This window comes from Narcine bancroftii, chromosome 5, assembly GCF_036971445.1.
Source record: "Narcine bancroftii isolate sNarBan1 chromosome 5, sNarBan1.hap1, whole genome shotgun sequence".
In the NCBI taxonomy this organism is placed as follows: domain Eukaryota; kingdom Metazoa; phylum Chordata; class Chondrichthyes; order Torpediniformes; family Narcinidae; genus Narcine; species Narcine bancroftii.
In genome coordinates this window covers 118,100,566-118,115,375 of record NC_091473.1, presented here as the reverse complement: position 1 = coordinate 118,115,375, position 14,810 = coordinate 118,100,566, and the positions used below count along the sequence as shown (strand labels likewise).

At 40.3% G+C, this 14,810-nt stretch overlaps 1 protein-coding gene across 1 annotated transcript in view; it reads left to right on the top strand.

Annotated features, from left to right (window-relative positions):
- Positions 1 to 14,810, top strand: part of ptch2 (patched 2) — a 132,281-nt gene that overhangs the window by 111,579 nt on the left and 5,892 nt on the right. Inside the window, exons 20-23 of the mRNA XM_069938870.1 lie at positions 313 to 455; positions 7,730 to 7,829; positions 12,374 to 12,649; positions 13,822 to 14,376. Of these exons, the coding sequence (XP_069794971.1) occupies positions 313 to 455; positions 7,730 to 7,829; positions 12,374 to 12,649; positions 13,822 to 14,376 (1,074 nt within the window). The remainder of the gene's footprint in view (positions 1 to 312; positions 456 to 7,729; positions 7,830 to 12,373; positions 12,650 to 13,821; positions 14,377 to 14,810) is intronic.

The following is a 14,810-nucleotide window of genomic DNA, read 5'->3' as shown; positions in this document are numbered from 1 at the left end:
ACTTCAGCCTATCATTTCTGGGCTATTAAAAAGAGAGCCCCCAAACTTAATCCCACTTTCCATTTCTGTTCTTCAATTACACTTGATTGGGTTTCTGCCTCACACATCTTTTCAGATAATGGATTAATTATCATCTTCCAGGTGGAAGATATCCTCTTCTGCCATAATTCTTATACCAAATATTTTATATTGTTATTCAGCAGATTCAGTTTTAGTTTAAATTAGTGATAAATCATGTTAATATTTTAATACGTAATGATGTGTTGAAGTGAAATTTTTGTGCTGGTAAATGAGTAAATTTTTACTCATCAGGGTTTCCTGACTGCCATTGGAAGCAAGAATCTGCGTTCCGCTGCAGCACTAGAACATATGTTTGCACCGGTGATAGATGGAGCAATCTCTACACTGCTTGGGGTACTGATGTTGGCTGGTTCTGAGTTTGACTTCATCATTAGGTAAGTTTTGAATAGCATCCCTGTGGTGACAAACTTTACTGCAAGAATTTACTTCACAATTATTCAGCACATCAAAGGATACAGAATGTTACTTATTCACTACTATTAAATTCCCTGCCCCATTCCCATGCCAACATGTCTATCCAAGGTCTCATGCACTGCCAGACTGAGATCTCACGCAAATTTTTGGAACAGCACCTCATATTCCATCTGGGCACTCTCTAACCAAATGGCTTTAACATCAACTTCTCTGGTTTCCATTAGCCCACCCACCCCTAGACCCATCTTTTTCTCTCTCTCTCACTCACACACACACACACACACACACACACACACACCTTTCCTCCAGCTCGACATTCACAGAGCCAAATCCACCTTTCCTCTCGTGTCTTTCTATCTATGTCCAATTATCACCATTTGTCTGTTTGTTTGTGTGCTTTTTCCTTCTCCCCACCCCTTTAAATTGAGGTACCTGCCTGCTTTTCAGTCATACCTTAAAGAAAGACTCAGGGTTGAAATGTTGGTTATATATCTTTACCTTCCATGGATGCTGCGAGACCTGCTGAGTTTCTCCAGCATTTTTGTGCTTTTACTACATTCACATCATCTGCAGACTTTCGTGATTTACTCTGAACAATAATAAAAAAGTACTTCAAAAATATTTCAAAGCTGTTTTTCACCTGCACCTCGTGTTGTTAACTACAATGCCCCAACTGAAAGAGTGAGATAAATGGGTCATTGGCAGGCTAAAAGGAGGAAAGGATAAGTAGAATGCTGGAATCATCCAAATTGACTTCAGTGGAAAGCAAAATTGAACTGAGTGTAAAGCAGTGTTGCACCAGATCCCATCATTTTCCTAACTCCCAGGCTAAGACAAAATGAGACATGAAGACCTTTTAACTATCCACCAGAACAAAGATCATTATGGATTGTAACACTTTTCTTCCAAATGTTCTGCTCCATTGTGTCTGAATGCTGTTTGGTTCTGTCCCATCTCTTCTTGATCTGGATACAATAATTGGATAAATGTTAGAAGGTAAACAGTTCTGAAGATTTAGGGGATGGATCAAGTGTCTGGAAACAAATTGATTGTCCTATAAAGAGCTGACACATATTCGATGGGTTGAATGGCCTCCCTGGGCAACAAAATTATATTGTTTGCAGCAAATTTGAAGAAATATTGTAACTTCAAACTTTTTAGCCCTTCGCAAAATATCATGATTGAAATATTCCTCGAATGTCAAATGTAATAGGTGGTATTGTTTTAATCATGCATAAGATTGGACAGAATGTTTGCAACAGGCTTGTTGTAATTAGTGTCTGTTGGGGATTTGATTTCCACATGCGATAGAGATTTAAGTCTCTTTTATCGCTCTTTGTAAAGGTGATACTCAGCTGTCATTTCCACTTCTTTGATTGATGTAACCTATGACATTGAGTAGATATCCAGTCCAAAGTGTTCCCAGGGCAAATGTTAGACTGGGACACAACGCTTTCCAGTGGGAGTTGGAAATAATGATTGGAATCTCAAACCATTACTTTGAGTAAGAAAAAGAACTAATCCGATTTTGAATATTCCATTACATTGAAAGTCTATTTGTGAATTATAAGTTATATTTTGCTTTACTTCTGAATGTGTTTCTATTTTCTATCCATAAACTAGCCAGAATGGGCAGAGAAGTTGGGAACCTAAGAATGCTTTTTTTTAGATATTTGCTTGATGAATTTTTTGGCAACCAAGTGAATTTGAATTAAAATCTTTTGATCCATTCCTAGAAAACTGGCAGAACCCACTGGAAATGATGGGCACCCAGAGTTTCTGATATGTAAATTTGGAACAGAACTTCTATCACCCCCTTCCAGGGAGATCTTATCTTAGGGCAGAGCCAGCAATTGAGATGGAAACCAGCTTATCTTTTTGGAACCGTCCACAGTGAATGCAGAAGAAACCTGAATGCAGCTGAAAATTTTTGCACCCTTCAATCCAATGGCAGACTGGAAACTGTCACTGATATCCACTTGACACCATTCCAGATGCCTTGCCAAAGAGAAATGTCAATTAAAATTTAGGATATAATGCAATAGCAATGCTAAATGAAAGAAAATGTAATTGTCATCTCGTTCTTCATCCATTTTAAATGGTCTTTACTATAACTCACAGCATATTTTAGTGAAAGACAAGTTTTATTTTCTGTCACGATTATTACAATCTCAGCCTTTGCTGTTTGTGAAGTAATATTGTGGTGTAGACACCATGGCCACGTAGCTGCCACAAGCAGAAATTAAACAATATCTGTTAGTGTTCTGATTAAGGATCTCAGACCTGAAACGTTAACTATTTTTCTGTCCACAGATCCTGTCTAATCTGCTGAGTGTTTTCAGCATTTTCTGTTTTGTTTCAGATTTCCAGTGTCTGTAGATTTTTTTCATTTTTATTTGATTTCAAACATAGAATAGTCAAGTACAGGAACTGACCCTTCGGCCCATGTCTCTGTGCTGAATATGATGCCCAAATCAAACCAAACATCTGTTGCTTGCACCTGATAGACAGCCCTCCATCCACTTCATATTCACGTGTCTATCTGGAAGCGTCTTAAATGCAATTATTGTGTCTGCTTCTACGACGACTCCTGGCCACCTGTTCAAAGCCTCCACCACTCTCTGTGTAAAAATATTTGCTGCACACATCCCACTTAAACTTCCTTACCTCACCTTAAACACACTGGGGTGTGTTTTTGCACTGGGGAAAAGATTTTGACTGTCCACCCTCTCAATGATTTTATGCGCCTCTGTCAGATCAGCCTCCTACTCTCCCAATAACTCACAGGCAGCATCCTGGCAAATCTCTTCTGTAGCCTTTCCGAAGACTCCCCCATCCTTCCTGTAATGGGGTGACCAGAATTGCATGCAATATTCCACATTGTTATTTGAAGTCACAAAAACAAGGCGATCTTCCCCTCTCCCCTCCCGCCACGTTTCTGCAACACCTGAATAATTTTAGTGGCCACCTGAACGACCAATCTGCTCTGAATGACAGCACCTCCAATGACTCAGCACCACTTAAGCACAGTCCCATAGTGTGGGCATGCTCTCTGAATTTCTGATGACAAGACCCCGAGCACTGAGCCATGGCCATCACCTTTGTGATTCGTGTATCAGGAAAGAAAGATTTGCATTTACATAGTAAGGCTCATGAACTCTGGATATCCCAAAGTGCTCCACAACCAACAGAGTGCATGAAGTGCGGTTACTGTTGTTCTTGGCTTGGCTTCGCGGACGAAGATTTCTGGAGGGGGTAAAAGTCCACGTCAGCTGCAGGCTCGATTGTGGCTGACAAGTCCGATGCGGGACAGGCAGACACGGTTGCAGCGGTTGCAGGGGAAAATTGGTTGGTTGGGGTTGGGTGTTGGGTTTTTCCTCCTTTGTCTTTTGTCAGTGAGGTTGTAATGGGTTATTTCACTTCAGTGTATTGAGTCTTATTAGTTCCATTCAAGTAATGATCATACATATGAATAACCAATTAAAATGTTGTGGCTGAATTGGCAATCTATGAGGAGAGGAGATGGAGCTTTAGAGTCTAATGCTCCTACAAGGTGACTTCTAAATTGGACCATGCGGTAGAAAGGTTGGTAACAACTGACTAAAATAAAAACAAATTCTGAGTGAGCCCAGACAAAAGTAGGGGCAAAGGATTAGGGATAGGCTCTGGCATTTAGGTGATCAGAGCAGACCCTTAAATGAAAATGATGATAAATTCTGGTCTACAGGGGAATCCAGGGTTTTGGGGAACAAGCAGGAACATGGAGTTGAGATCTACAGTCAGAGCAGGCATGGTCTGATTGAAAAGTGAAGCAGACTTGAGAAGCCCTGGAACCCTCTTCTGCTCCAGTTTGTGTATCCTTGAATATTTTTTTTAAATTTAGACATACAGCATGGTGACAGTCCCGTGAGCCTGTGCTCACTACCCCAATTAACCTACAACCCCCGTACATTTTGGAGGGTGGAAGGAAACTGAATTGCCTGGAGGAAACCCATGCACACACAGGGAGAATGAACAAACTTCTTACAGACAGCGCCAGATTCGAACCCGGGTCTCTGGTGCTGTAACAGCTTTGCATTAACTGCTATGGTAACTGTGCCATTCCAGGCATAAGGAGAAAGAATTGGAGGTTTGAAATAAAATGGCAGGAGGGTGGGGTGAGTGGGAGGAATTTCTACTCCACATCATTTAAAACTGATGAGAAACAGAGATACTATTTTGAAACCCCCAGCTGACTTTTTAAAAATTTTAAACATTGAACTAAATGAACCACAAGGTAGACTTTCAAGCAGGGAGGTCTTGTTTAGAGAGCCAGTCAGATAGTGTGGGTTAGTGTAAGGAAGTTGTTGTAAATATTTCTTCTTTGGTGCATGCACCATAAACAGCTGAACAAACTCTGCATTTTTCAGCAAGCTTTCTCCAGAATGGAAAAGGTTATAGAAAGCATAAACAACAGGATTCTGACATGCTGCCGCCTACCTGGAGGTCCTGCAAAACAAGCCAACCAATTGATTTTCAGACTGTTGGCTTAAGTAAAATAAATAGAAGATGCTTGCTTGTCTGATTGCTCTACCAGGAGGCCCCTCTTGTTATACAGGGCAAAGCGGGGTGGCAATTTAAGTCTTTATTTTTGGTGGGGGAGATTAAGAAACATGCTCATTTGCCACTGTTAAACACCAAGTCAGATTTTGTTAACCTGACAGGCATCAGGAAGTGGAAGCTTATTGATTGATGATTTGCAGCAAAGGGCAGCCTTGGTGGTGGGGCTAATTAAACAAACGGAGCCCCAGTTTCGTAGTGGCAGATTCCGCCTTCTCCAGTTCTGGCCACAATCTGATCTAATTGTGGGGGTCAAACAGGCCAGGGCAAAGCATTTTCCTCTGTCTGCTCTCTGAATTGTTAGAAAGCCAAAGCTACAGCCACTGATGAAGAACCAAAAAGTTAATGCAGAGTATTCCATCCAGTGAATTTTCTGGCACCAAGAGAGCCAGCAGATTGAGAGTTAGTTTGACTTTTCAGCATTAGCTTTAGTACAAGAATTATTTGCTCAATGTTTCATCAGCATTGTTACAAGCCAGGACCACAACTATTTTTTTTAACAGGGTAAGCAGGAGATTGGCACAAAAAGTGGACATGTGGATTGGGTTCAGAGAGCTGCGATGAATGCTGCTTGAGAAGTTAATTTTACAAACTTGTCAATTCCTGTCAGCATATCTTTAGTTGACAAGTAAATCATTTCAAAGTAGTTTTATCTGCCTGTTGTTGCTGGTCTCTTGCCTACAAAATAGATGCCAACGCCTCTTTAGCACACAAACCCCACCCCCACTCTCCTCTCTCAAATAGACGTAGACATAACCAAGCCACAGTGGAAACTTATAAGCCAAAAAAAGATGTTTTCAATGAGGCAGGGAGACAGATCGTAGGGCTCCATTGGAGTTGCGTGCCATTCCTGTGCATTCCAAGTAATGCATATTGTTGCTTATCTTACTATGTTGTAAAATAAACACTTGGCCTTCCTCGGCACACATGGGGCTCAAAGGCTTTAAAGCTGAAAAGGCAGTAAGGACTAGAAGAAGGTTCCTGCTGTTCTGCAGCTGTGCCTGAGTTCTCGGTTTCCTGCAACAATCCCTGTGTTTTAAAGGGAAAGGTTACAACACATTTTAAATTATCACCAAGTCACTTAAGAGAAGATATTAAACCAAGAACAAAAGTAAAATAAAGATCCTCCAGATGGTAATCCATTGGCTCCATCTATCTGATGAGCTTTAAACCATGACCTAGCTGGCCTTACAGGTGGATGTTAAATATCCCATTGGCACTCTTTGAAGGGAAGCACTGACTCTCCCAGTATCCTGTCCAATGTTTGTTCCTCAACCGGCATCACTAAAGAATTATTATTTGGACATTATTGATGTTCATGAGACCATTACTGGGGAGAAAAATAATATTAGGCTTCCCTATTTTACTGCAAAGCTTTGGAAAGAAATGTTTTTTTTTAACCTTACTTTATAAAGGTGGGCTTTAACAAGGCAACCTTGTCATTGATTGGTTGAAAGTTTACTGCAAATTTGTTTTGTGTGGGTATTGAATACATATTCATCAGTTATATTTGCAGAGAAATTATTTGAACTCACAAAATAAAGTTCCAGCTCAGTTCTACATTATTTATGGGGGTTTAAAATGAGCATCTCTGTGAAGGAGTAATTAATTGTGTCAATCAAGTTTCATTTTTGGAAAGTTAGAAAAAGAGAATGGAATTTTGCGAGCATAGAGCTGAGCCTCTCTCTCTCTCTCTCTCTCTCCCCTTCTTTCTCATACACACATATACTCACACAGAGTGCAGGAAGTACAGCGACTGTAATGATAGATGAGCCTGCCACTGGGAATAGGACTAAGCCTCTTGCTCAGGAATTTCACTTGAAATTGAGCCAAATGTCTTAATCCTTCTAAGTACAGTGAGGAGTTTCAGTGGAGGCCCTTTGCTCTATAATTAATGCCTCCAGACCAACAGGCCTGAAACGGGAAATTGGCCGTAATCGTTCACAACCTTTCCCAATTGCTTACACAACAGGAGATGTAACTCGCAGTTGATCACGGAATAAGCCATCTAGGTTCACAATGCAAAGACAAAAGAGATGGACTTGGAGTAAGGTGTTAGGAGTGGGAGCAGCCTCATAGAAAAACATTAATATTCTCACCTCAATTTAATCAGGATTAACAAAGATGAATAGCATTGCTCTTCCCCTCCCCCCCCCCCCCCCCCCCCGACTCATGTTATTATCACCCAAACAGTACATTGTGGTCAATACGTTTTCCCTTCAGTCACCAACTACAATTTCTGATTCACCAACCCACTAACACAGTACCTTAACCTCCTCTATCTTAAAATTCCATCTCCATAGTTTTCTTCATCTCCTCTAACCTTGTGGAATCTAATATCCTCTTTATAGAAATTTTCCCTTATGCCTCTCAGTGGTTTGGTGTCATCTGATTAGCTTCCACACCGATCTGAGCCAAACCATCGACGTATTCTCCAGAGATTCCCACTCACACCCTTTCCATTCTTCAACTTGCTGTACAATATTTTTGCTATTATGGATATGCCTGATCAACTGGTTTTGATTTGATAGTTGATTCTTGACTTTGATGAGCAAAAGATGTTATGATAATAATAAAATGAAACCACAACAATATTGGTCTTCCAACAATATTGACTGCTGTTCTCTGCTTGCAGGTATTTCTTTGCAGTTTTGACCATATTAACAATATTGGGTATCCTCAATGGTCTGGTTCTACTTCCTGTTTTGCTGTCAGTCATTGGGCCTCCAGCTGAGGTAAGCAGAATGGTCTTGAATTATTGATCCTGCTTTGCCTTAGGAATAGAATGAGTTATTTTCCTTGTAAATGCTTGAATTAACCTGTATACAGGGAGCTTGTGGCACATAATATCACAGGAGTGATGGTCAAAATCAATCAGACTAAAATAAGGGTACAGTAGAATCAGGCTTAAAATATGAGGCCAAAATCAAGAACCTTGGGTCATTAATTGGGTGACAGGAGTTTCAAGGTCTGGGATAAAAAAGCTGGGATTGTGAAATGTAACAATGAAAGCTATCAAATGATTTTGAAAACCACCTGATTCATTGAAGTCCATCAGTGAAGAAAATCTGCTGCTCCTTCCAGTCTCACCTCTGTGAGCGTCTAGACCCACATGGTCATGTCTCTGTGGCAAGACTCTTGGTTCAGGTTCTTCCCTGTATAGATGCAATGGGCAAGGCCTGGCTTCCTGACATCCGCAGTGACATATATTAGCAAAATCGTATTCAAACTGCAACATTGATACTAACTGTTTTTTTGGTGAGAGTATTTATATTCTTCATTTTTACCCAGCCTGCGTTGAGTTTGTTCATGTAAATTTCCATTCTGATTTGTTTTGTGGAAGTGGCCACGGAGCAGGATGACAAATTTTGAAGATCAGTATTTGGATTTGACCAATGCCCCAGACTAGCACGCACAACTCATTTTCCTTAGGGGTCTGGATGTTTCCATCTGCTCTGCATCGACTCCAACCTTATCCTAATCAGTAATAGCAGGTTTCATTTCACTGGGTGCATGGAGAGTTAAATGCAGGAAGCTCAACGGCCTAATGAGTGAGGCATGCACTCCCTGAATTTGTTTGTGGCTGAAAAGATATCTTTTATTTGGAAAATTCTTGTCTCTTTCTGACAGACAGCATCCTTTGATGACTATGTAGGGCCCCATCTCTAATAAAGAACTCAAAAAACAAAGTGACATACTTTGATGCTTACTCACTTCTATGTTCCTTTGGATCAGTGCCTAGATTTGCATGACACCTGTAATGATCCAGATGGTTTATGTTGTTTTATTTACATCCAGTTACTCTTCATTTACATGGCACTTTCTGGTACATTTTATCATCTGGAATAAGCCTTGGATCTTTATACCAACTTGCGACTGATGTGACATGTGTCCGTCCGCACATGCAAAATTTGTTTAAAAAAATATATATATAAAATTGGCGCCGTTTATGTTGTATTTGACAAACTATAACAGGGATACAGGGCATGTAAGAGCCAAAATCTGCGTACTTACCTAATTAGTCTGCATCCTGAGGTCTGTAGGCTGGGCCCGGCCATCTTGATTCCTCTGTGCATGCGTGAGTCTTTGGTTGGCGCATGCGCAGGGGTTAAAGGTGCAAATTCAGTATCGTTAGGATGCTTAACCCTCGTGCATGCGCCAACCAAAGTCCAATATGCAAACCCACCGTGCATGCGCCAACTAAAGGCATGCGCACATGAATCAAGATGGCTGCGCCCATCTATGGACTCCAGGAAGCCGACTAACAACATAAGCTCACACATTTCAGCTGTTACATGCCCTGTATCCCTGTTATATTTTTTAAAATACAACATAAACTACGTAATTTTTTTTTCTTTATATTTTTTAAACCAAAGCACAATTCTGACATAGACCCAATCAGAAATGCAACCGATCCTTCAGTTCCAATTACAGTCATAAGTTGGGGAGTACCTGTATATCATCACATTCTTTTTTTTTTTTTTTTTTTTTTTCACACCATAAATCACATTAGTCATGATATACACTATTTCTTTTCACACATATACAGTGACTTTTTATCACATTCATTTTTAATGTGGTACTCTCTTATGTAAAAGGCCTTGAAATAAAATGTCATTAATTTAGTATTTAAGAAACTGTAAAAATATTTCAATTAATGATTCACTATAACACTACTGCATTTACTTCAATCCATCATAAATATATTTTATGAAATAGACAAGGCCTTATTGCAACACTTCTCACAGTATGTTGCTGGTTGGTCACTTCTCAATTTAAAAAAAAGATGAAACAAATGTTCTACAACATGTACTACTTGTAATGTTTTTGACTTGCTCCTGAATGCCACCTTTAATTCCCAGTGCTTTCTCTCAAATTGTAAGTTCTATTCAGTTTGTCTGAATATTTTCCAAGCAACAAATTTAAATTGATTTGAGTCGCATGTTTATGTTTGATTAACAAGATTTGGATTCTTTTGGATTGAAAACTGAATTTCATGTTACAAGGGCTTCAACCAGTGAGTGTAATTAATATAATTGGAAGCAGACCATTTTTAAATGAGTTACAAATTCACGTTTGTAGCAAATCCACAGAATGAGCACAGAAAGTTTGTAACTGGACTGAAATTATGTCTTGGGGTTCTGCAAATTCTGCTAAATTTGTGACCTTTTCTGAACTCCACAATTAAGTTAAACCCTTGTTAGTTATCCCCTGTTAGCTGTCACTTTGTTGGCAAATGGTATGAACCCAATGATGAGGTTATAGTCTAATCATTCCAGAATATATACCGCTCTGCGTGTAACTTAGTGCCTCAGAGATGGTTATGAATGTGCTGGGTCAGGTTAGCTTTGTCAACTGGAGGCAGGCCATCCAGACCTGACCATAGTGTGAGCAGGACGAGAGATTTCAGATTTATTGTCAGTGTACATACATGACATCACATACAACTCTGAGATTCCTTTTCCCTGCTGGTGCAGGAGAACTACCACTAATTGGAGGTACAAAAAATAAACTGGAAACAGCATTAAACGTGTAAACAAACAAAGAACTGTAAACAGATAACGAATGCAAACAAGTTGATGGTGCAATAGAGAGAAGGAAAAGAAAATCAATAAAGTGCACAGTAAGAGTCCTTAAATGAGTCTCTGATTGAGTTTATCATTGATGAGTCTGATAGTAGAGGGGAAACAGCTGTTCCTGAACCTGCTGGTGTGAGTCTTGTGGCATCTATACCTCTTTCCTGATGGCAACAGCAAGAACAGAGCATGTGCTGGATGGTGAGGGTCTTTGATGATTACTGCTGCTCTCCGACGGCAGCGTTCCCTGTAGATGTACTCAAGAGTGGGGAAGGTTTTGCCTGTGATGTCCTGGGCTGTGTCCACTACCTTCTGGAGGGCTTCAGGGTTATTGTTGTTCCCTTACCAGACCATGATGCAGCCGATCAACACACTTTCCACCTCATCTCTAGAAATTTTCCAGGGTTTCTGGTGTCATACCAAACCTCTGCAAACTCCTGAGGAAGTAGAGGCACTGACAGGCTTTCTTCAAGATGCCATTGGTGTGTTTGGTCCAGGAAAGATCCTCCAAGATAGTGACTCACAAGAACTTAAATTTGCTCATCCTCTCCATCTCTGATCCCTCAATGATCACTGGCTTTCTTTTCCTGAAGTCAACAATCAGCTCCTTAGTTTTGGTGACATTGAGCGCAAGGTTGTTGTTGGTGCACCATTCAGCCAAGTTTTCAATCTCCATCCTGTATTAGACTCATCCCCTTCCTTTATACAACCCACTACCATGGTATCATCGGCAAATTTATAGATGGTGTTATTGTTGTTTTGAGCCACACAGTCGTAGGTGTAAAGTGAGTAGAACACCGCCCTGTGGTGCTCTGGTACTAATAGATGTTCTTACCAATCTTCACTGATTATGGTCTGGAGGAGAGGAAATCCATGATCCAATTACACAGTGGAGTGTTAACTTCCAGGTCTTGGAGTTTGCTGAACAGTTTTGAGGGGATAATGGTGTTAAATGCCGACTACTGCAACAGTTCCAATACCAAGCGAGACTGAACGCAAGGATTTTGATGAACTGTTGGCATAAGGTTACAATTCTCAGTGCTGTTTTTTCCTAAATCTAGTCATTCAGAAATGTTGGGTGCTGTTGGGGAGGGGGGTCAGGATGCATATTTGTTCTTATTTCCACCTATGGGTTGTGGTCATGATGCTGGGAATCCTCAGGACATTGTTTTATTTCAACTAAATTCTAATTTGAAAGAATAAGTAGTGGACTCTTCTCAGAATCTATAGAAGATAACAATGGAGAGGAAAATAGCAAAAATGGATGAGGAAAAATTACCAAGGGAACCATTGTGGATATAACCAGTCCCTAGAGACATCTATTTCAAATCTATAGCAAGCACCAGAGGACATCTATACAAAGTGAAGGGAAGAACATTTTGGGGAGACATCTAGGATAAGTTTTTTTTACACAGAGTTGTGGGTGCCTGGAATGCCTTGCCTGGGTTGATGGTGGAGGCTGAAGTATTAGGGGTGGTTAAGAGACTCTTAGACAGGCACATGGATGAAAGTAAAAATAGAGAGTTACAAGATAAAAAAGGTTTAATTTTTTTGGCACGAATACAGTAGTTGGCACAAAATGAAGGGCAGATGGGCCTGTACCAGATGGCATTGTTCTAAAAACCCAAATTAAAGCTGCTGAGAATGCCTAATTTATGGGGCTAACTCATCTTTATACATTGATCCCTTTGATTTTTTTATAGGTCACACCAGCAGATAGAGGCAATCAATTGCCAACCCCTTCTCCTGAGCCCATTCCTCCACCCATGAACCATCACGGCTTCTACGTCCATTCATTTCCTCAGCAGCAGAGCATGTTTTCCGAATCTTCCGACTCCGAATATTACTCGGAAACCACAGTTTCTGGTATCAGTGAGGAGGACTTGCCACACTTTGACCAGAGTGCGTACATCATCCCACCAACTCACTCACAGATACTGGTGGAGTCTGGAAACAATTCCAATTTCCCACGAGTCACAGTAAGTCATTTCATTGCCAATCAAGTTACAGTTTTTCCTGGCATTTTGATAGCAGTTGAAAATGATGGGCTATTAATGTGGATGCTTTATAATGGGCTAACCACAGCCTTTGTTAAGAATCTGCCAAGGATGAAGGAAACTGAAACATTTGCCTGTTATAGTGCTCTATGTCTAAATTGAATTAGTATTATAAACACTGATGTACAAAAATGTATAAACCTGTAAGTAGTGGATTCCAAACCTCACCTCCAGTCAAGTTTTAAAACATTTTTTTAGACATACAGCACCATTAAAGGCCATTTTGGCCCACGAGTCCGTCCTGCCCAATTTACACCCAATTAACCTACACCCCCAGTACGTTTCAAATGGTGGGAGGAAACCCATGCAGACATGGGGAAAATGTACAAACTCCTTGTAGACCGCGCAGGATTCAAACCCCAGTCCTGTTCATTGGCGCTGTAAAGGCGTTGGCTAACCGCTATGCCAACTGTGCTGCCCAAGTTGCACATGGAAAAGTAAGATTCCTTTATTGTCATGTAATAAACCAGGTGGAATATTGCATGAAATTTGCTTTAGATTCACCATCAGCAGAAATTGTTGGGCGCCTCTTTAAAGTCAGAGAAAGAAAAGCAAAAGAAAGATACACCTATCTTGATTTTGAGAAGAAAGAGAGAGCAGATGAATTTGCTTTCTAGAGCACTAACCAAAACAAGCAATGTTTTTATCCTCAGAGATACTCTCAAGAATTGCCATTATCTACTGTGCAAAGTGACTGAATGCCATTTAAAATTTAACATTTAAAATGTTTTTTTTTAATTGGGCTCTTCTTCAGAAGGCTGGAGGAAGACTGGTTGAATTTGGCTCAGATCTTTTCCTTCACATTTAACAGAGAAAAGTTCCAATCAACTGATAATTTTGTACTTTAACTTTTATCTTCAGATTTTGGAAAATGATCATTCAGATTTACCATTTGGATACATGTTCTGCATTTGAAGGCTGTTTTGTAAACTTCACTCCAACTGATGACTAATATTAAGCAAATAAACCAGAGACCTTAAAGATAATCCTTTTGTATTATTTTTAGTTTTAGTTCATATATCTGCCTAATAAGCACACTTGAATGAAAAACTCAACTATGCATAAGCAATAATTTTTTAAATGTTTTCCAACAGATTGTGAAGCCATACAAGGATATTAAGGATTCATCACACAAAAAGAATAATTTAAACACAAAAGTACCACCTCAATCTACTGTTGATTCTGTCAGTTCTCAACTAGCCTGGCAAGAACCTCAAGACTTAAATAAAGCAGCAGGAGAAGGGAGGCAACAAGTCACTAACAATGGACTGCACGGCAGAAATGTTTCTCAACCCATCCAGCCTGCCAGTTCCTTACGGAGTCAACATAGGTCTCGCAACAATAGGACTCACCATCCTAGGACTTCACTTCCAGCATACTCCACCGGTGTGGCTGGACCCAGTAACCCTTTCACTACAGTGACTGCCACCACATCAGTGACGCTCTCTGTACACCCAAGTGCATCACAGACATTTAAAGGGTACACACATGAAGGTTTTGAGGACAGTGAGTCTGATTGCTTTGAAGAATTGCACATACCTTCCTCGTATGTGAATCATGAGAAAACAATAGACTCCAAACTGGAGTTTTTTGAACTTCAGGATGCTGAATGTGAAGTAAGGAACATGGAAGCCCCAAGAAGGCATTAGGTAATTATCTCTGCCCTTCACTTAAATCTCCAGGGATACCACAAGAGTGAACTCTAAATGAAATACAATTGATCAATATCAATCATTGCTATCATCTAAAAGATATCAAATTCATTCATTATCGGTTCCTTATCTCAGTATGACTCAGTACCAGACTTTATACATTTTATTGAACCATTCAGGTCGTTTAGCACAAAAGGTGCGCATCTTTTTTTTATATTATCAGTACGCTGACTGTTTTCTTTACATTAATTTAGATCTCCCCAGTGGGATTTCTGTTTTGTGATCAGTAGAAAATGATTGAGGTGGCGGGGGGGGGGGGGGTGGGGAGGGGGTGGTGACGCAGGGGGGGGGGGGGCGGGGGGAAGCTCAGGAAAGTTTTGAATTGTTCTATTTTCAGTGATGGCACAGACATTTTAAGCTACTTAAAACAA